The 17793-nt window shown below is 46.6% G+C and overlaps 1 protein-coding gene across 3 annotated transcripts in view; it reads left to right on the top strand.

Annotated features, from left to right (window-relative positions):
• The window catches only part of LOC124046353 (SR-related and CTD-associated factor 8-like), a 42398-nt gene extending 27170 nt beyond the window's left edge, over positions 1-15228 (top strand). For all 3 annotated transcript variants that reach the window (XM_046366652.1, XM_046366653.1, XM_046366655.1), the window contains 18 exons: positions 2707-2751; positions 2893-3054; positions 3312-3462; positions 3663-3790; positions 4243-4425; positions 4566-4645; positions 5358-5457; positions 5564-5695; positions 6309-6421; positions 6570-6766; positions 7309-7409; positions 7693-7806; positions 8039-8195; positions 9245-9405; positions 10801-10939; positions 11049-11105; positions 11277-11489; positions 11641-15228. In XM_046366652.1, coding sequence (XP_046222608.1) covers positions 2707-2751; positions 2893-3054; positions 3312-3462; positions 3663-3790; positions 4243-4425; positions 4566-4645; positions 5358-5457; positions 5564-5695; positions 6309-6421; positions 6570-6766; positions 7309-7409; positions 7693-7806; positions 8039-8195; positions 9245-9405; positions 10801-10939; positions 11049-11105; positions 11277-11489; positions 11641-13811 — 4404 coding nt within the window. In that variant the 3' untranslated portion in view covers positions 13812-15228. The remainder of the gene's footprint in view (positions 1-2706; positions 2752-2892; positions 3055-3311; positions 3463-3662; positions 3791-4242; positions 4426-4565; positions 4646-5357; positions 5458-5563; positions 5696-6308; positions 6422-6569; positions 6767-7308; positions 7410-7692; positions 7807-8038; positions 8196-9244; positions 9406-10800; positions 10940-11048; positions 11106-11276; positions 11490-11640) is intronic.
• Positions 15229-17793: the final 2565 nt, after the last annotated feature.

Raw genomic sequence — 17793 nt, 5'->3', positions numbered from 1 at the left:
CTGCATATACTTTAGTCACCCCAAAGGTCTTTGCAGTCCCCACCATTCCTCCCCTCTGTACCAGCGTGTTGCCTAAACACTACAGCACCAATTAATCAAATGAATCAATGCCTCTTTAATATGGTGGCAGGCAACTGAGAACATGGCTTGAATGCAAAGGAATGACCTTACTTTCAACAGGTTCAATGCCAATGTATAACTTCTGTTTTTCATTGGTCAACTTGATTTTCTCCTATTGTGAATCAGTTATTTGGTCTTCTCGTGTTTTCCCCTTCAGGGCGCGAGAAATAGGCCTAGCTAGACTGAGACATCAAGACATAAGCCTATTTAGCCTATACCGTAGTTTTGGAAGGAAACCATGAAATCAATTTAATTCCCAATTAATTGTTTTTGTGATGTATCCCAACATTTTCACAGTATTTCCCAAAATACACTATATATTCAAAAGTACGTGGATACCTCTTCAAATTAGTACATTAGCCTATTTCAGTCACACCCGTTGCTGACAGGTGTATACAATTGAGCACACCGCCATGCAATCGCCAAAAACGAAGATTGGCAGTAGAATGGCCTTACTGAAGAGCTCAGTGACTTTCAACGTGGCACCGTCATAGGATGCCACCTTTCCAACAACAATTCAGCCGCGAAGTGGTAGGCCACACAAGCTCACAGAACGGGACCAACAAGTGCTGAAGCCTGTAGCTTGTAAAAGTCGTCTCTCCTTGGTTGCAACACTCCAAACTGCCTCTGGAAGCAACGTCAACGCAATAACTGTTTGTCGGGAGCTTGGTGAAATGGGTTTCCATGGCTGAGCAGCCGCACACAAGATCACCATGCATGATGCCAAGCGTTGGCTAGGGTGGTGTAAAGCTCGCCGACTACGGAGCAGTGGAAACGCGTTCTCTGGAGTGATGAATCACGCTTCCCTGTCTGGCGGATGAATCTGGGTTTGGCGGATGCCAGGAGAACGCTACCTGCCAAACACATAGCTCCAACTGTAACGTTTTGTGGAGGAGGAATATTGGTCTGGGGCTGTTCTTCATGGTTCAGGCTAGGCCCCTTTGTTCCATTGAAGCGAAACTTAACGCTACATCGTACAATGACATTCTAGACTATTCTGTGCTTCCAACTTTGTGGCAACAGTTTGGGGAAGGCCCTTTCCTGTTTCAGCATGACAATGCCCCTGTGCACAAAGCGATGTCCATATAGAAATGGTTTGTCGAGATCAATGTGGAAGAACTTGACTGGCCTGCACAGAGCCCTGACCTCAACCCCATCAAACACCCTTGGGATGAATTGGAATGCCGACTGCAAGCCAGGCCTAATCGCCCAACATCAGTGCCCGGACTAACTAATGCTCTTGTGGCTGAATGGAAGCAAGTCCCTTCAGCAATGTTCCAACATCTAGTGGAAAGCCTTCCCAGAAGACCGGAGGCTGTTACAGCAGCAAAGGGTGGACAACTCTATATTGATGCCCTTGATTTTGAATGGAGACAAGCAGGTGTTTGACGAGCAGGTGTCCACATACTTTTGGTCATGCACTGTAATTCATTACGCAAATATTAATAAACTAATGCAGCCCTAATGTGGATGCAGCCCTTGCTTGTTATTCAGGGATGGGGGCTGCTATTAATTTTTGAAGAAAGAAAAATCATAGGTGTATTTTAACAATGAAAACGCTTTGTCTAAATTAAGTGATCTATGTGACATTGCTACACAATCTCACGTCAGATGGTGTCACTCCTCCGCGAAGCTCGTCCCTCAACCGATCAGTGCAGGTGGAATTGACACGTTTAACGTCCGTAAGACAATGGCATATACCATGGCATTTGAAATTCTTAATTCAGTAAAACAGCTAACTTTTGATTGTGGATTTTATGATGTGAGCCCCGTAAAAATACATACCGTAGTAGCCTACATGGGATTCACACATTTGTTGTTGTCGGCCAATAAAAGTGGCACTGTCTACTCAATGGCTCCAACGTTGGAAATCTCTTGTCAATTACAATTTACAGAATTAGTTAGATAAGTTGGCAACAACTACAAGGTTGGGGAGCTGAGGACAGGAAGATCAGCAAAATGGCCTTTAGCTTAGGTAGCCAGCTAGCTGGCTGACATAGCTAGCTTCTTTACATACATTTGATGGATGCACTACCAGATAGGATTTTTTATTTGACCTTTATTTAACTAGGCAGGTCAGTTAAGAACAAATTCTTATTTTCAATGATGTCCTACTGGGGAAACAGTGGGTTAACTGCCTTGTTCAGGGGTAGAACAACATATTTTTACCTTGTCAGCTCGGGGATTTGATCTTGCAACCTTTCGGTTACTAGTCCTACGCTCTAACGACTAGGCTACTTGCCGCCCAGGTAGCCTACATAACAAATGGAATCTATAATTTTGTCTAAATACCGTGAGTCTGTATGGCTACTCTCTTTCACTCTCCCTCCCGTGTAAAACTCCCTGCCAATCGCACTGCTGCAATATTTTGCAAATAGTGAAATTATTTCAAGTACCCATCCCTAGTTTGTGTCACTTGGCATAATGTAATTGCTCTTGGTTTCACAGATACTGCTGTTGGTAATGCTGTAACCGCTGTCTTTTACCAGTTTCAGGTCTTTGTCTCCAGGGATGCTTGTAGTTGATGTTTTGGTGGGGTGTCTGTCACAATGTGTCTTTTCTTATTTTTTCCCCCTTCTATTTCAGTACTACAAACATGTTGTCCAGGGCGTGGAAAAATTTGTTCAGAAAGTGAGTTTCTCTTCTTTTAGTTTTACCAGTCCCAAACAGAGTAAAATAGAACACAAATCTGTGCTACCCATATGAATGGGACACTTGCCAATCATAGGTCGTTCGCCCCACAGACGCTAAACAGCCTTGTTGTGTTGACAGTGCAAGCCAGAGTATAAGGTCCCAGGCCTGTATGTCATGGACTCCATCGTGCGGCAGTCACGGCACCAGTTTGGCCAGGACAAGGATGTGTTTGCTCCGCGCTTCAGCAAAAACATCATCGGAACCTTCCAACATCTCTACCGCTGCCCCTCAGATGACAAGGTGGGTCACAGTGGGAACAAAGACAGCTCTCTGGTTTCTCTATTCAGAAACACTGTTCTAGCTTTCACCTCCTCTTCTAGCTCTGACACATATCCTCTGTACGGTTAGTGATAGATCTGGTCTGTAGCATTGTTTGAAAAACTATATTAACAATGAATATGTTAATAGGGATAAACAACTTGGGTAGGCATAATTTTAATTGGTTGTGTCAGTCGGATCTTGTCTAGGAGCTTATTCTTCCGTCCGTTGTGTTCCAGAGTAAGATTGTCAGGGTCCTCAACCTCTGGCAGAAGAACGCTGTCTTCAAGAGTGACATCATCCAGCCGTTGCTCGACATGGCTGCAGGACTTCCCCCTCCCAGTGTCACCCCAGTCATGACCAGCCGCGATGCTGCAGTCAACACACCTGGTCAGTCACACAACATATCCATAAGACATATAGCTCTATACTGACACCTAGTGGCGAAATAGTCCTCTCTCCTGAACTGACACAAAATACTCAGAGGCTGCCTTGTGATTTAGGTATTGGCTCTTTAATCAGCTTCAAATGTAGATGTTTGTTTTGTTGTTATTGATTTCTCATGATTGATGTTCTGTGTTTGTGTCTAGGTACACCAGCGACCCCGGCCACCCCAGCCAACATCGTATCCAGTCTGCCTGACTGGGCGTCACAGTTCTCCAACACAGACACTGTAGCTGCTGTGGCCCAGATCCTGCAGAGTCCACACGGCCAACAGGTCGGTCTGCACAGCATCTCCCTGATCCTCAGCCTGTCAATTCAATATCGAATTTGAAGCTCTGCTCAGATTGTTGTCATGTTTTTAAGGGATACTGCAAGATTCTGGCAATTAAGTTTTTCTTTCCCAGAGTCAGATGAACTCTTGAGTGCATTATGACCGAAGTTGGAGATAATATTGACTCACAAAACTAACTAGCATTAGCGCAGTAACATGAAGTCTCGAGATACAGTAACTACTCAATTGCCAGAATCTCGCAGTATCCCTTTTTTTTTGTTTCGACTTGAGTCTATATATAATGGAGACTAATGATAGTGAACACAAACACTTTTGATCTTGAACTTCTGACCTTTCTGATGCTCCTTTGTTTACAAAACTTTCCTTTGCAAAATGACCAGATGGAGCCCTGCAAAGTCTCCTACTCTAACCCTGTCTATCTGTTTGTGCATCAGCTCCAGCAGCTGGTGCAGAGCCTGCAGATGCAGCAGCAGAAGCCCCAGCCATCTCTGCTTCAGGCGTTGGATGCAGGACTGGTGGTCCAGTTGCAGGCTCTGACGGCCCAGCTCACTGCAGCCGCCACAGCCAACCCCATGCAGCTCAACCCCCTGGAGCAGAGGATCTCCTCCTTCAACAAGGTGAGAGATCAAGGCCACAGACACATACATGGAATGGAAGTATGTTTGGTTGTTCACTTTTGAATGTTTTGTGTGATAACTACGTACTACGTGACTCTCAGATCTGTATTTTATTCATTGTCTTTCTCCATGTGTTGCAGAAAATGTTGGGCCATTTTGACTTTGGGAACGATTCAGAACGCTCTGAAGACACCAAAAAGGACGCCCAATCATCCCAGATGTAAGCGTGAACATCAACCTAAAACATCTAAGATCCTGTGGAACAGGGCTTTCCAACCCTGTTCCTGGAGAGTGACCCTCCTGTAGGTTTTCAATCCAACCTCAGTTGTAAACTAACCTGATTCAGTTTATCAACCAACTAATTATTAGAATCAGGTGCTGTAGATTAGGGTTGGTGCGAAAACCTACACAACGGTAGCTCCCCGGGAACAGGGTTGGAGAGCCCAGGTTGGACAACTCAGGAACAGGGTTGGAGAGCCCAGGTTGGACAACTCAGGAACAGGGTTGGAGAGCCCAGGTTGGAGAGCCCAGGTTGGACAACCCAGGAACAGGGTTGGAGAGCCCAGGTTGGACAACCCAGGAACAGGGTTGGAGAGCCCAGGTTGGACAACCCAGGAACAGGGTTGGAGAGCCCAGGTTGGACAACCCAGGAACAGGGTTGGAGAGCCCAGGTTGGACAACCCAGGAACAGGGTTGGAGAGCCCAGGTTGGACAACCCAGGAACAGGGTTGGAGAACCCAGGTTGGACAACCCAGGAACAGGGTTGGAGAACCCAGGTTGGACAACCCAGGAACAGGGTTGGAGAGCCCTGTTGTGGAATATGTCACCGGTTGTGTGTATGCACTTTGTCTGCCCTCTACCTGTGTGACGGAACGGTAGTTAACTGAACTATTGACCCGTCTACCTTGTCTGTCTTCCCCGTCTCCCTCCAGGCCCATGGTGTCTGACTCCATCTTCCACCAGCTGGCTGAGCAGCTGCAGCAGCAGAACCTGGAGCACTTCCAGAAGCAGCTCATGGAGCACCAGCAGAAGGTACCTACATATCACCTCCAGAGACTTATGTGGTTAATTATTGTTTGCTTGTCATATCTATGTATTGAAGCCGTCTTGACAGTGTAACCTTTTGACTTTCTTCCAGTCCATGAACATGGAAGGGCAGGATGGAATATTTGGGTCTGAGAACACGGCCATGCCCCATCAGAGCAGCAGCCAATCACAGCACCCGGCGCCGCAAAACAAGACGGATGACTCAATTGACAACCAGCAGCAGGTAAGCCCTTGTTTCCCTCACTGACTTTGGCTGAACAGATATTTACAGTACCAGTCAAAAGTTTTGACACATACTCAGGGTTTTTCTTTATTTTTACTATTTTTATACATTGTAGAATAATAGTGAAGACATCAAAACTATGAAATAACACATATGGAATCATGTAGTAATCAATAAAGTGTTGAACAAATCAAAATATATTTTATATTTGAGATTCTCCAAAGTAGCCAACCTTTCCCTTGATGACAGCTTTGGACACACTTGGCATTCCCCAAAGTTTGTTGAACACTTTTAGGTTATTACATGATTCTATATGTGTTATTTCATAGTTTTGATGTCTTCACTATTATTCTACAATATAGAAAATAGTAAAAAAAATAATAATAAAAAAACTCTTGAATGAGTAGGTATGTCCAAACTTTTGTGTGTGTGTGTGTGTGTGTGTGTGTGTGTGTGTGTGTGTGTGTGTGTGTGTGTGTGTGTGTGTGTGTGTGTGTGTGTGTGTGTGTGTGTGTGTGTGTGTGTGTATATAATAAATAAATAATCTCTGCGATTGTTTGAGCACTGGTGTCTTTGTAAGTAGAGCTCCGTTGTAATGATGCCTGTGTTATAGGACATGGACCTGGATGACGGGCCAGAGATGGAGGAAGAGCGCTTCGAACCAGAGGACAAGAAGTCCAAGACGGTCGACACGCGGTCAAGAACACGTTCTAGGTCACGATCAAGGTGAGTCGAGGGACCCAATCTGAGAGAAACAGTCCATAAGGGTACCTGAGACACTTTGCAGAGTCGCAGATTATAACACCACCATCCATGTTGATCTTACCACGACTACTGGCATCACAATTACCTTCAGAATAACCCTCTACTCTAGATCTCCCAGGAAGAGACGGTCCAGATCACGGTCAGGCTCTCGGAAACGGAAACACCGTAAGCGGTCGCGGTCACGCTCCAGAGAGCGGAAGAGGAAGTCGTCGCGGTCCTACTCCAGCGAGAGACAAGAAGCCCGCGAGCGAGAGAAAGAGCGCCAGAAGAAAGGACTGCCTCCCATCCGATCCAGGTTTCTCAGTGGTAATACAAGCTTTCAATACGGCACCTTTTTCCTCTTCACTGACCCTTTCACCTTGACTAATAACTCCTACCCTGTTTCTGTGTAGCCCTAATCATAGAAATGTCCATTTTATTCAAATGTTATTTGTTACATGCTTCGTAAGCAACCGGTGTAGACTAACAATGAATTGCTTACTTATGGGCCCTTCCCAACAAAGCAGAGGGGAAAAAATGATAGAAAAATACACAATGAGTAAGAATAACTTGGTTAGATACACAGGGTACCAGTACCGAGTCGATACGAGGTAATTAAGGTAGATATGTACATATAGGTACGGCAATAGGATGGATAATAAACAGTAGCAGCAGGTATGTGATCAAAAAGAGTCAGTGCAAAGGGGGGGGTCAATGCAGATAGTCCGGGTAGCTATTTGGTTAACTACTTAGCGGTGTTATGGCTTGGGGGTAGAATATGTTCAGGGTCCTGTTGGTTCCAGACTTGGTGCACACTTACCACCTTTTTAATGATTTAAGCCACCACCTCCTCTCTACCTTGTCCTCAGTGTGCAGCACCACTCTGTGGGTGGGACAGGTGGACAAGAAGGCCAGTCCGCAGGACCTCACCAACCTGTTTGAAGAGTTTGGTCAGATTGAGTCGATCAATGTGAGTAGAGTGTCCTCTCTCTCTCTCTCCGTCTCCGAGTGAGCCTGAGTTGACTCCATTAACCTCTGCTCGTTATGTGGTTTAGCAGGCGTTTGTCACCTCTGACCTGAGGAAATGTGAATCATCACAACTGTGTCCAGTTTAAAGGACTAACTTGGCTCTGTAAGCCAGAGCAGGCACTTTTTATTAGCAAATTCTGACTTTACTGTGGGTTATTAACTGCCTAACCATCTTACTTTCATCCACTCTTTATCTACATCCCTCTATCTCTTTCCTTCTATAGATGATCCCTCCTCGTGGCTGTGCCTACATCTGTATGGTCCACAGACAGGATGCCTACTGCGCCAGACAGAAACTCAGCACTGGTTCATTCAAGGTCGTCTCCAAGATCATCAAGGTGAAGTCCGTTGTATTTCCTTACAGTTCCTGCTCATTTTTATACCATGCCGCCGAGGTGTGTGTAATGTTTTTAAATGATTGGGCTTCTCACTTACCATACCACTCACCTCATAGCAACCCAGCTGGTACATATCTTATACTCTCCTTTTGGGACTCAAATAGCCTCAATATTTCTGCTCTTTTATGCATCCCCTGACAATGATATGTTCTGTATGTATGTGTGTGTTCAGATTGCGTGGGCGCTGAATAAGGGAGTGAAGCAGGAGTATAAGCAGTTCTGGGACATGGACCTGGGGGTCACCTACATCCCCTGGGAGAAGGTCAAGTTGGACGACCTGGACGGCTTTGCTGAGGGAGGCATGATCGACCAGGAGACTGTCAACGCCGGTGAGCAGACACAGCAGGCTACATGCTGATGCCCTGTCATATAGGGCACGCAGGATCAACACTAGAGATGACTTATAAACAAACAAAAGACACACACACACTGGACACACACACTGGATAAACATGCCCACACACACACTACACACACACTGGATATACACACACACACACTGGATATACACACTGGATGTACACACTAGACACACACACTGGATATACACGCCCACACACACTGGATATACACGCCCACACACACTGGATATACACGCACACACACACTGGACACACACACTGGATATACACGCCCACACACACTGGATATACACACTGGATATACACACACTGGACACACACACTGGACACACACACTGGATATACACGCACACACACACTGGACACACACACTGGATATACACGCACACACACACTGGATATACATGCCCACACACACTGGATATACACGTCCACACACACTGGATATACACGCCCACACACACTGGATATACACGCACACACACACTGGACACACACACTGGATATACACGCACACACACACTGGATATACACGCCCACACACACTGGATATACACGCACACACACACTGGACACACACACTGGATATACACGCACACACACACTGGACACACACACTGGATATACACACCCACACACACTGGACACACACAAAAAAACAGGAGACACACATTCTCTCACCCACACACATTAACTCTCTTGACACTAAACATATTTCCTGGCATTTGCTTATTTTTGTTACGATTTGGGTTTATCAGAGAAGGACTTCCCACAGAGAAACATGACACTGGATAAATAGACCCCAGCAGGCCAGGATAGATGTGACTATCAAATCAAATGCGCTGAATACAACAGGTTTAGGTAGACCTTACAGTGAAATGCTTACTTACTGAGCCCCTAACCAACAATGCAGTTTAAAAAATATACGGATAAGAAATAAAAGTAACAAAAAACGAACATTCAAGTCTCGTACATTCAATCTCATTCTCTAATCCTCTGTTTTATTTTAACTGTAGAGTGGGAAGCAGCCAAGAATGCGCCAGAGCCAATGAAGGAAGCTGTGAGCCAGGCTGTGAGTGTTGAACCCATGACAGCCACCAACACCCAACAGACCCACCAAGAGGCTTTCAGCCAACAGGAGGCTTTCAGCCAACAGGTCTCCATGATGCCTGTACAGGTACCCAAACCTCAGAGATCTAACAATAACTAACATTCAACGTTTAAGCATAAATATGTTATTTTGTGCATTGCTTTCATCATCCTTTAAATGTGTGTGTGAGTGAGTGAGAGGGTGGAATTTACCAGGCTCCTCACATTACCATTTCCTCTGTACTAAGCGTCTACCATGAGGCCAGTCAGTGGTGTGAAACTGAACACCATAGTCTTCCTGTGGTTAGTGCTAGCTGCCTGCCCTGTCTGTGGGGTGCTTAGCCTCAAGTGTTTAGAGTGGCCTCAGGTTTCTCTTCCTGACTCCTTTGTGATGGGGTTGTTGAGGGAATGCAGGATACCCAGCCCGTTTCTTTGTTCTTGGGTGGGCCTCGTGAGAAGGTTTGGCTCAGTAGGTGGGGGGAGTGTTTAGGTAATTAGTATTCAACTCACCTCGAGTTAATCTGTGTCTGCTAAGTAGGGATATGCCTGGTTATTCAAATATCTGAACGGACGTTGGTATTCGATTTACTAAATACCCCAAATATATAGGCCTATTTTAACAATGAAGTGACATTGTCTAAAAAATAAACGTATAAAAATATGTGACATTGCTATATAGCCTAGAAAGACAGACGATGACATTTGTATAAAACGATAGTTTTAATGAGTGCACCCCATAAAGACTCACCGGCAGCCCACACACACTTTTATCTTGTTGTTATTGTCGGTCAATCAGTGGCGCTAGAGTCAGAGGCTCCATGTGTAGCAAGTGAAGTGGGAGATATCTAGTCGACGCAAACGGGAATAAAAATGGTGGATTTAAGTTGGCTAAATGAGAAGGGGTAAGCTACAATGATCAACCAACCGGTAGGCCGTTGTTTCCTATGGAACTGTTGTACTTTAGCTGGCTACTGTAGTTAGCTAGCTATTTTACAGTGATTTGATGCAGTCAAGACAGGCGCACCATCAGATGGTATGATAACCTATGGCAAGAACAAGTTTGTCTAACCAGTATGGCGCCTCACTCACTCACCCACACACCCCTGCTTCTCTCTCACCCCTCCCCATCCTTCTGCTGAAACCGACCGAAAATATATATTATATTGTTTGAATAGTGAAATGACTTCAAATGCTCATCCCTGCTACTAAGCTCCGACATGCATACCTACCCACACACAGGTTTATTAAGGCCTTATTCAACTCGTCAGTCAGCTATAACATCTCAACAGCCAGAGCATTTTAATGTTGCTGTTGTATTTTTTCACAGTGTTGGTCTTAACCTGATTATCAGTGGGAAACTATTGTTCCTCTACATTCTGTGATTTGATTGTTAAACGATGTTACAGGAATCACAGCGCATCATTGCATGTTCATCTCATCCCTCATTTCAATAGTTTAAACTCCCCTGTCTGTTCCCTCTCAGCTCCCTGTGGCTCAGGCTGTCCCTGCCGTGGGTCTTGTGCCTCCATCCTTCCCTGTTTCCATGGCGATGCCCCCGCCAGGCTATGGCCCCCTGCCCCCCTTCCTCAGAGCGGGTTTCAACGCCTCCCAGCCTCCTCCAGGTAAAACACAGCAGTCGGATGCAGCTGCCAGTGAAGAGTATTGAATTAAAGAATATGTATATATTGTTTAGAAATCCAGATAATGGGGTGTTGTTTCTCCCTCCCGTAGGTTTCATGCAGACAGCAGGTGTTCCTCAGCAAGCAGGCATGGGCTCAGCTCCTATATGTAAGTTCTGCATGACCTGACTGAGTCTATAGAAGTCAAAAGTCATTACATGCATTACATTTGGAGTAAATATTGCCTAAATTGTTGTAAGAAGCCAGCGACTTGCTTTATTTAAACATAATTGATTTATTTTAAAGATACTGCCCTATATGTTCTGTCCCGCTCCTGCAGCTCTGGTGCCGGCCTCCATGTCGCAGGCTCAGGACAGCATGAAGGACTCCCCATACGGAGCTACTATCCCGGGGAGCTTCATGCCCTCTGCCCTCCCTGGACAAGGGGTCTTCAACCAGCTTCAACCTGGAGTCCAGACGCAGCAAGCAGCCAATGACAAGATGGGCCAATCTGCTGACGGCATGGATGCAGCTGCAGAGTTAGTACTGCAAGGTAAAAGGATACCAAACAATAACCTAGGAAAGTTTTGACTTTCTTTTGTTTGTTCTTAATGACTTTTGAAAAGCTTCTCACATTCTCAAGACTTCACTGATAAGACCTGCTTTTTACTGTTAAATAATCTTTAGTGTTCCTCTTTCTCTAGGTATGCAGAATGCAATGAGTCGTGGTATGGGTCTTCTGGGGATGCACCCCTCAGCTTCCCTTCCCCACCCCCTGCACCAGCAGGGCCTGCCTGGCCAGAGGATGCCTGGGCTGATGCCGCTGGACCTCCGGCCTACTATACTCCAGGGTGCCGGTGCCCGGTTCCCCCTCCTGATGCAGCAGGGCCTGTCCCAACAGAGCCTCCTGGAAGCGTCCCTCCATGCCCAGGCACGCGCCAGAGCGGCCTCCCAGATGGAACGCTTCAACAGGGCCGAGGAGGCCTTCAACCGGGGGCCCAACCCCCCAAACGAAAGCATGTCCAAGGCTGAGGAGGAGCCTTCCTCTGGAGCTGACGATAGCCAGCAGGGAGGGGACCAAGACTACCGCTTCCCTCCGCCCCAGGAGAAGCAGAGCACAGGCCTACTGAGGACCCCTCCCCTGGAGCACAGAGAGTCCATGGGTGGAGGAGCTGGTGGTGGGGGTTTGGGCGGAGGCAGACCTGCCCTGCTCCAGACCCCAGTGAGAGAGCCAGCTAGAGACAGCGTGGCAGGGCGGCTTCAGGCCCTCGCCGGCTTCACCCCCCAGACCTCGAGTCGCTGGGGGCCACTCAGAGGGGACTTTGATGAGCGTGACATGCGCAGCTCTCCGGCCGCGGTCTCCAAGGGCTTCCAGGAATTGCGCCCTGGCCCTAACCAAGGGCAGAACTTTCCCAACCGCTTTGAGAACCAGAACCGCGCTGGATCAGTAGGAGGGGTAGGAGGAGGAGTATGTACTGGTGGTCCTGGTGGTGTTGGAGGGGGCCCGGCGTGGAGTCGTGGTGGAGTTGATGCTGCAGCACAGTTCACTGATGCTAACATGCCCCAGGACTTGGATGAGTGCCGGCGCCCTTGGGACAGGCAGCAACGGGACAGGGACTTTGACTTCAGGAAGGAGATGAATGGCAACCGGCGTGAGAGAGACAGCCGTGAGAAGGAGAGGGACCGCGAGAGAGAAAGGGACCGTGGCAACCGTGAGCGTGGCAACCGTGAACGAGAGCAGGAGCGTGACCGGGAGAGAGAGCGTGAAAAGGAGAGGGAGAAGGATCGGGAGAGGGAACGTGAGAGGGAACGTAACAAGCGTGGAGCCTGGACACCCCTTCTTCCTCTACCACAACCCCTGCTCCCTACTCCTACCCTGACCCCAACCCTCTCCCTGACCCAAGGCAAACCTCAGGCCCTGCTGCAACTACAGTCCAAGCTTCAACCTAAACCTGGACTCCTAACTAAACCGGGTCTGCTTCAAACTCCAACTCTCCTAACTCGGTCAACATCTCATGTCCCAACCAAGTCTCTTCTTCAAGCCCCATCCCAGTCTCTTCTTCAAGCCCCATCCCAGTCTCTTCTTCAAGCCCCATCCCAGTCTCTTATTCAAGCTCCATCCCAGTCTCCACCTCTAACCTCTCACCAGTCATCCCAGTCTCCACCTAAAGCTCCACCCCAGTTCACCCAGTTTCCAACTCAAGCCAAGAATGAAGCTCGCCCCGGTCCTAAGCCCCAGGCAGAATTCCATTCCTCTCCCCAGACACATGTGTACCCCAAGTCTGAGTCCTCACCCCAGACCCAATCCTCTCCTCAGAACCAGTCACCACCCCAAAACCAGGCTTCCCTTCAGGCCCAGTTGCTGCACCCTGCCCATTTCCCTTTCCAGACAAAGTCCTCTCCCCAGGGCCAGTCATCATCACGTGCACAGTCCCCACCCCAGGCCTTGTCCCCACAGGCCCCCCGCACCCCAGAGGAGATCACTGACACCCAGGGGGAGCCAGAGAAGCCCCGGTGGGCCAACGAGTCAGGGAAACCTCAGGAAGAACCTATGAAAGAACCTGAACCCATGGTAGAACCTCCATCTCGGTGGGTCAATGGAACAGGGTCGAGGATGGACACTGACGCAGTGGCTGAGCCCACCACTACCCCGTCCCCCAATCTTGCCCTGTCAATGTCACTGGTCCTCACACACAGCCCCGTGGAGCCCCAATGCCTGCCGGAGCCGCTGGACCAGCAGCATCCCTTGCAGCATGTCGCCTCTTGCTCCTCCACAAAGGATGTAGACAATGGACTGAGTGAGCCGATGGAGGAAGCTGAGAAACAGCCAGTGGTAGAGAAAACAGACACTGAGGGGACAATCATCACTCAGTAGGTAAAGATAATTTTGTAAAGTTGTCTCTTCTCTGTACTCATGTCAGCAACCCAATGGACCCTGAGTAGTATTTCACATAATATTGTCTGATAACCTAACAATTGATTTTATCTCTCACATAACGTGTACTTCAGTAGATGGCTCGCTAGCTGATTAAATGGTAGGTGATTTTTTTTGTTTGTTTTCTCTTTTTTCTTTTTTTATGCCTCCCTCACGATTTTAAGCAAGGTGAACTTTTAATGAAAATTGCTTGCCAAAATGTTGTAAATGAGAAAAAGAGCGTTGACCTTCCTATGGAAGAGTGTACGGATCCTGGCTGTTTCCAATGGATTGAATCCAGATGAGGGAATACTTGAGAACAGCTGTCGCTGGCCTGTTTTGTCTCTTCTTTTAAATGATGCTGCCGCAACGTTTTAAATGAATGCCTTTGTGGTGTCCTATATGCTTCTTGTCTATAAGCAGAATATAGCCTACGTACAGTGAGACCAGTACAATTGCTTCTAAAAAGGAACATCCTAAAAGATTAAAAACATGACCTGTTATCCCTAAAATAAATGTCTGTGATTTGTGCATCATAATGCAGTGAATTCAAAGGACAAAGTCAAAAAACGTAACAAAATAAGAGGGTGGATGTTGGGTGCATTCTGTTTTAGTTTGAAATAAACATGCTTTGTTTGTTAACATGCTTTAGGAGTGTATTTTCTGACCCAGGACCAGTGGAGTCATGTTTTACACAGACGCTATATGCATTTTGCGGTGGTGTGACATACAAACAGCTGTGTCACTGCAGTAGTTAAAGCCATTGACTTGATGTTGTCGTACCCCATTAAGTCAGGCAGGATGTCAGGCACGTGCCAGTGCTTTGACATCAATCTATTCTATCTACACCGCTCTTTAGTTTGTTGTTTGCGACCATGGATTCATTTGTTTATGACTTAGTTTCTGCTCACTCTGTACTTTCCTATGCTTTTGTTGGGTGGGTGACTATTCGGGATCGGATTGTGCCTTTTTGAATTGATTATTGTTCAGCATGATGCCTCCAAATACACCACACGTGCTCAAAGTGCTGCTTTGATTTTCCTGAGACTGTACAGCCCCCTCAGGGAGACGGCAGTCTGTCCATCAAGCTGGTAACACAGACAATTATCTCCCTTGTCTGTCTGTGTGATCAAAGCTGGCCAGTCTATACAGCGCTTAGCCTGTGTGTAGGGGGAACCAACCAGTCTGTTTACTCCATAGCTGTGTGCATGCAGGCCTGTAGCCATTTATTCTCCTTTGTCTTGTTCTCCATACTATTCAGTGCATTTCTGTTGAGACACTATACTACCAGGAACGTTTCAGTAGTCTGAATTTATCAGACAAGCAAATGTTATAACAGAGTTGTGAAGTTGAATAAAGTGTAAGGTACATCAGCATATATATTTTTTCTTCTTATTGTGGTAAATCCTAATCGGGACCAAGTTAGAGACCAGGGACCCCGTTTCCACACACCATCATCTTTGTGTTGAACAAGATCAGCTTTAACTCACAGCGCTCTGATTATTTTCTCTTTCATGAGATAGATATTTGCTTTGCATCATCTGTGGTTCTTACTTTTTTGTGTAAAAAAAAGATCTTTCATATTCAGTAAGCTTTAGATTCTTAGTTTTTGTTCATTTAGCTAGTTTTTGGGATTAAGAAGTGATTAACATCAATACAGTACATTTACATTTCATAATAATAATAAAAGATAATTGATTTTAAAGGGATACTTCACAATTTTAGCAACGAGGCCCTTTATCTACTTCCCTGGAGTCAGATAAACTTGTATCTGTATAAGATACCCATAGACTTCTATTCATTGCGCTCACGCTAGTTACTATTTGCGCAACTTCCTTCAAACCACATGCAGAGACAAAAATAGTATCCACAGTTTATCTGACTCCGGTGAAGTAGATAAAGGGAAGTATCCCTTTAAGGAATATAACAATCTATATATTCCATTGTTCACCCCTTCCAACTTTCATTTAAATGGGTCTTCTCCCTTTTAGTTCCATTTGAACGTCCCAGTCAATGTCTCCGACTCCTTCTGGGTCCCCTTTGGAGGACCATTCACCTATGTTAACCTCGCTCTCTGGAAGAAAAGAGTTGCTGGTGTACCATTCACCTATGTTAACCTCGCTCTCAGGAAGAAAAGAGTTGCTGGTGTATTCACTATAGGAAGCGATGTCAAAATAGTCTTTCCCTGTGCTCTCACGCTCCTTCTCGTTCGATGACTGACTGGTCTCTCTCAGATTGCTTGTCTTCGGGCTTCTGCTGCTTGCGTTCCTGCCCTGCTGGCTCTTCGCTGGAAGCTGTCTTCTCTCCGTCGGGTGGGCTATAGGTGGTTCTACTTGGTCTCCCTCTTCCCTTCTCCCTATGTGCATAGGACTGTGCAATCGAAGGAGGGGTGGCCGTTTTTATCACAGTGTCCATTTGCTGGTGTTACATTCTCTGGCTTTGTGTTCAAGGGATCCACAGCTCCAGGACTTGATGGTTGTGCATTATTTGTCTTGATGGTCAGGAATGTTACTGATGAAGCAACATAGCAGCTGTCCGGGGTAGAAATCCCTGCCACCGTAGGTCCGATTGTGTTCGGCACCTCTTACAGCTCTCCCGTCCTTGTCCTCTTCAACTTCACCCGTGTTTCTCACGCCCTACCAGAATACATACTTATCTACGGGCTTCATGCCTGGCTTTAGAATGGTGCAGAATCTCTCTAAGTGGTCAACGGTTTTTGTCGGTCACTCTTCCCCTCCAGAACTTATTCTAATCCATGTTCATTGAAGATTCCACCTGCCAGTGCTTCCACTTCTCATCATGTGACTTGGTTGTTTCGACTTCCAGGAAGTGTCTCTGCATTGACAACTAGCCCATGTTCCTTCCTATTAGTTAAGGCTGTGAAATTATAGATGTCACTGGCATTAATCCAATGACACTGAATTAAAAGCTTATCCCCTGCATATTCTCTACTGGGAGCCTCACGTTCTCCCACATATCACCCGGGCCCAGAGCTGGGAGCCTTGATGGTAAGGCTTAGTTTGGCTGATCACTCTGGGAGATGGGGAGGGTGGACCACAGTTTACTGTCTGCATCCTGAGTTTGTGTGTTCACTCGTTGAGTTCAAGTGAACACACCATTACACCCCCTGGCATTCAACCTCTGGCCTACAAAGCAGGCTGGAGGGGCGAAAGACAGTTGGAACACGATGGAACACAGAAGACAGCCCACCACTATATCTGAACCCTTAACTCTCCTTACGGAACCAACTCATACTTTCCTAATCATACCTTTCTAAGGATAATTGCCGCCTTAATACGTTGTAATAAAGGTACGTTACCGCCTGTGAGTCTTCAGCCATTAGTTTTCTTTATATATTCAATTGAGTTTAGAACATGTTTTCATGGCTGACATTTTTGAAATTCAATAGGCCCAATCAAGGACCTTGTCAGGCACTATCTAAAGGTCAATTCCACCCTGTACATCATGTCTCAGTACTTACGGTTAAACGTTTCAGCACTGAGGCAATATGCTGACCTAGCACTCTCATCGCTGCACATTACATACGTAGTGCAACAAGTCTTATTGACATGGCAGAGGATTGTTCCTCAGAAGATACGCATAAACCAGCCATCTGGATATTGCTGTTGCCATACGGCCGCATAGCAGAACAAAAAGAGAGGAGGGATAGGCTAGAGAGAATGGGGGGGGGTGCTGTGTTGCTCGCCGCATCTCCTCCAGCCCGCAGCGATGCCAGAAAGGCGCTCTGTGCCTGGCTGAAGGAAGTGCTTAGTCAGCAGAGCTCTCTCTGTCTGAGCACATCTCCCCCTGTTTAATGGCAGGAAATAACATCCTTTATTGACTATAGTTAGCTTGTAGTGTTTCCCAGATACATGCTAATCATATTCTGTCTCATAGATTTCTAGGCCTAGTTATTGTAGGTTATAACTGATATATTTATATA

This window comes from Oncorhynchus gorbuscha, linkage group LG10, assembly GCF_021184085.1.
Source record: "Oncorhynchus gorbuscha isolate QuinsamMale2020 ecotype Even-year linkage group LG10, OgorEven_v1.0, whole genome shotgun sequence".
Lineage (NCBI taxonomy): Eukaryota > Metazoa > Chordata > Actinopteri > Salmoniformes > Salmonidae > Oncorhynchus > Oncorhynchus gorbuscha.
Note: the sequence above shows the minus strand (reverse complement) of the source record. Positions and strands in the feature narration are given on the sequence as shown.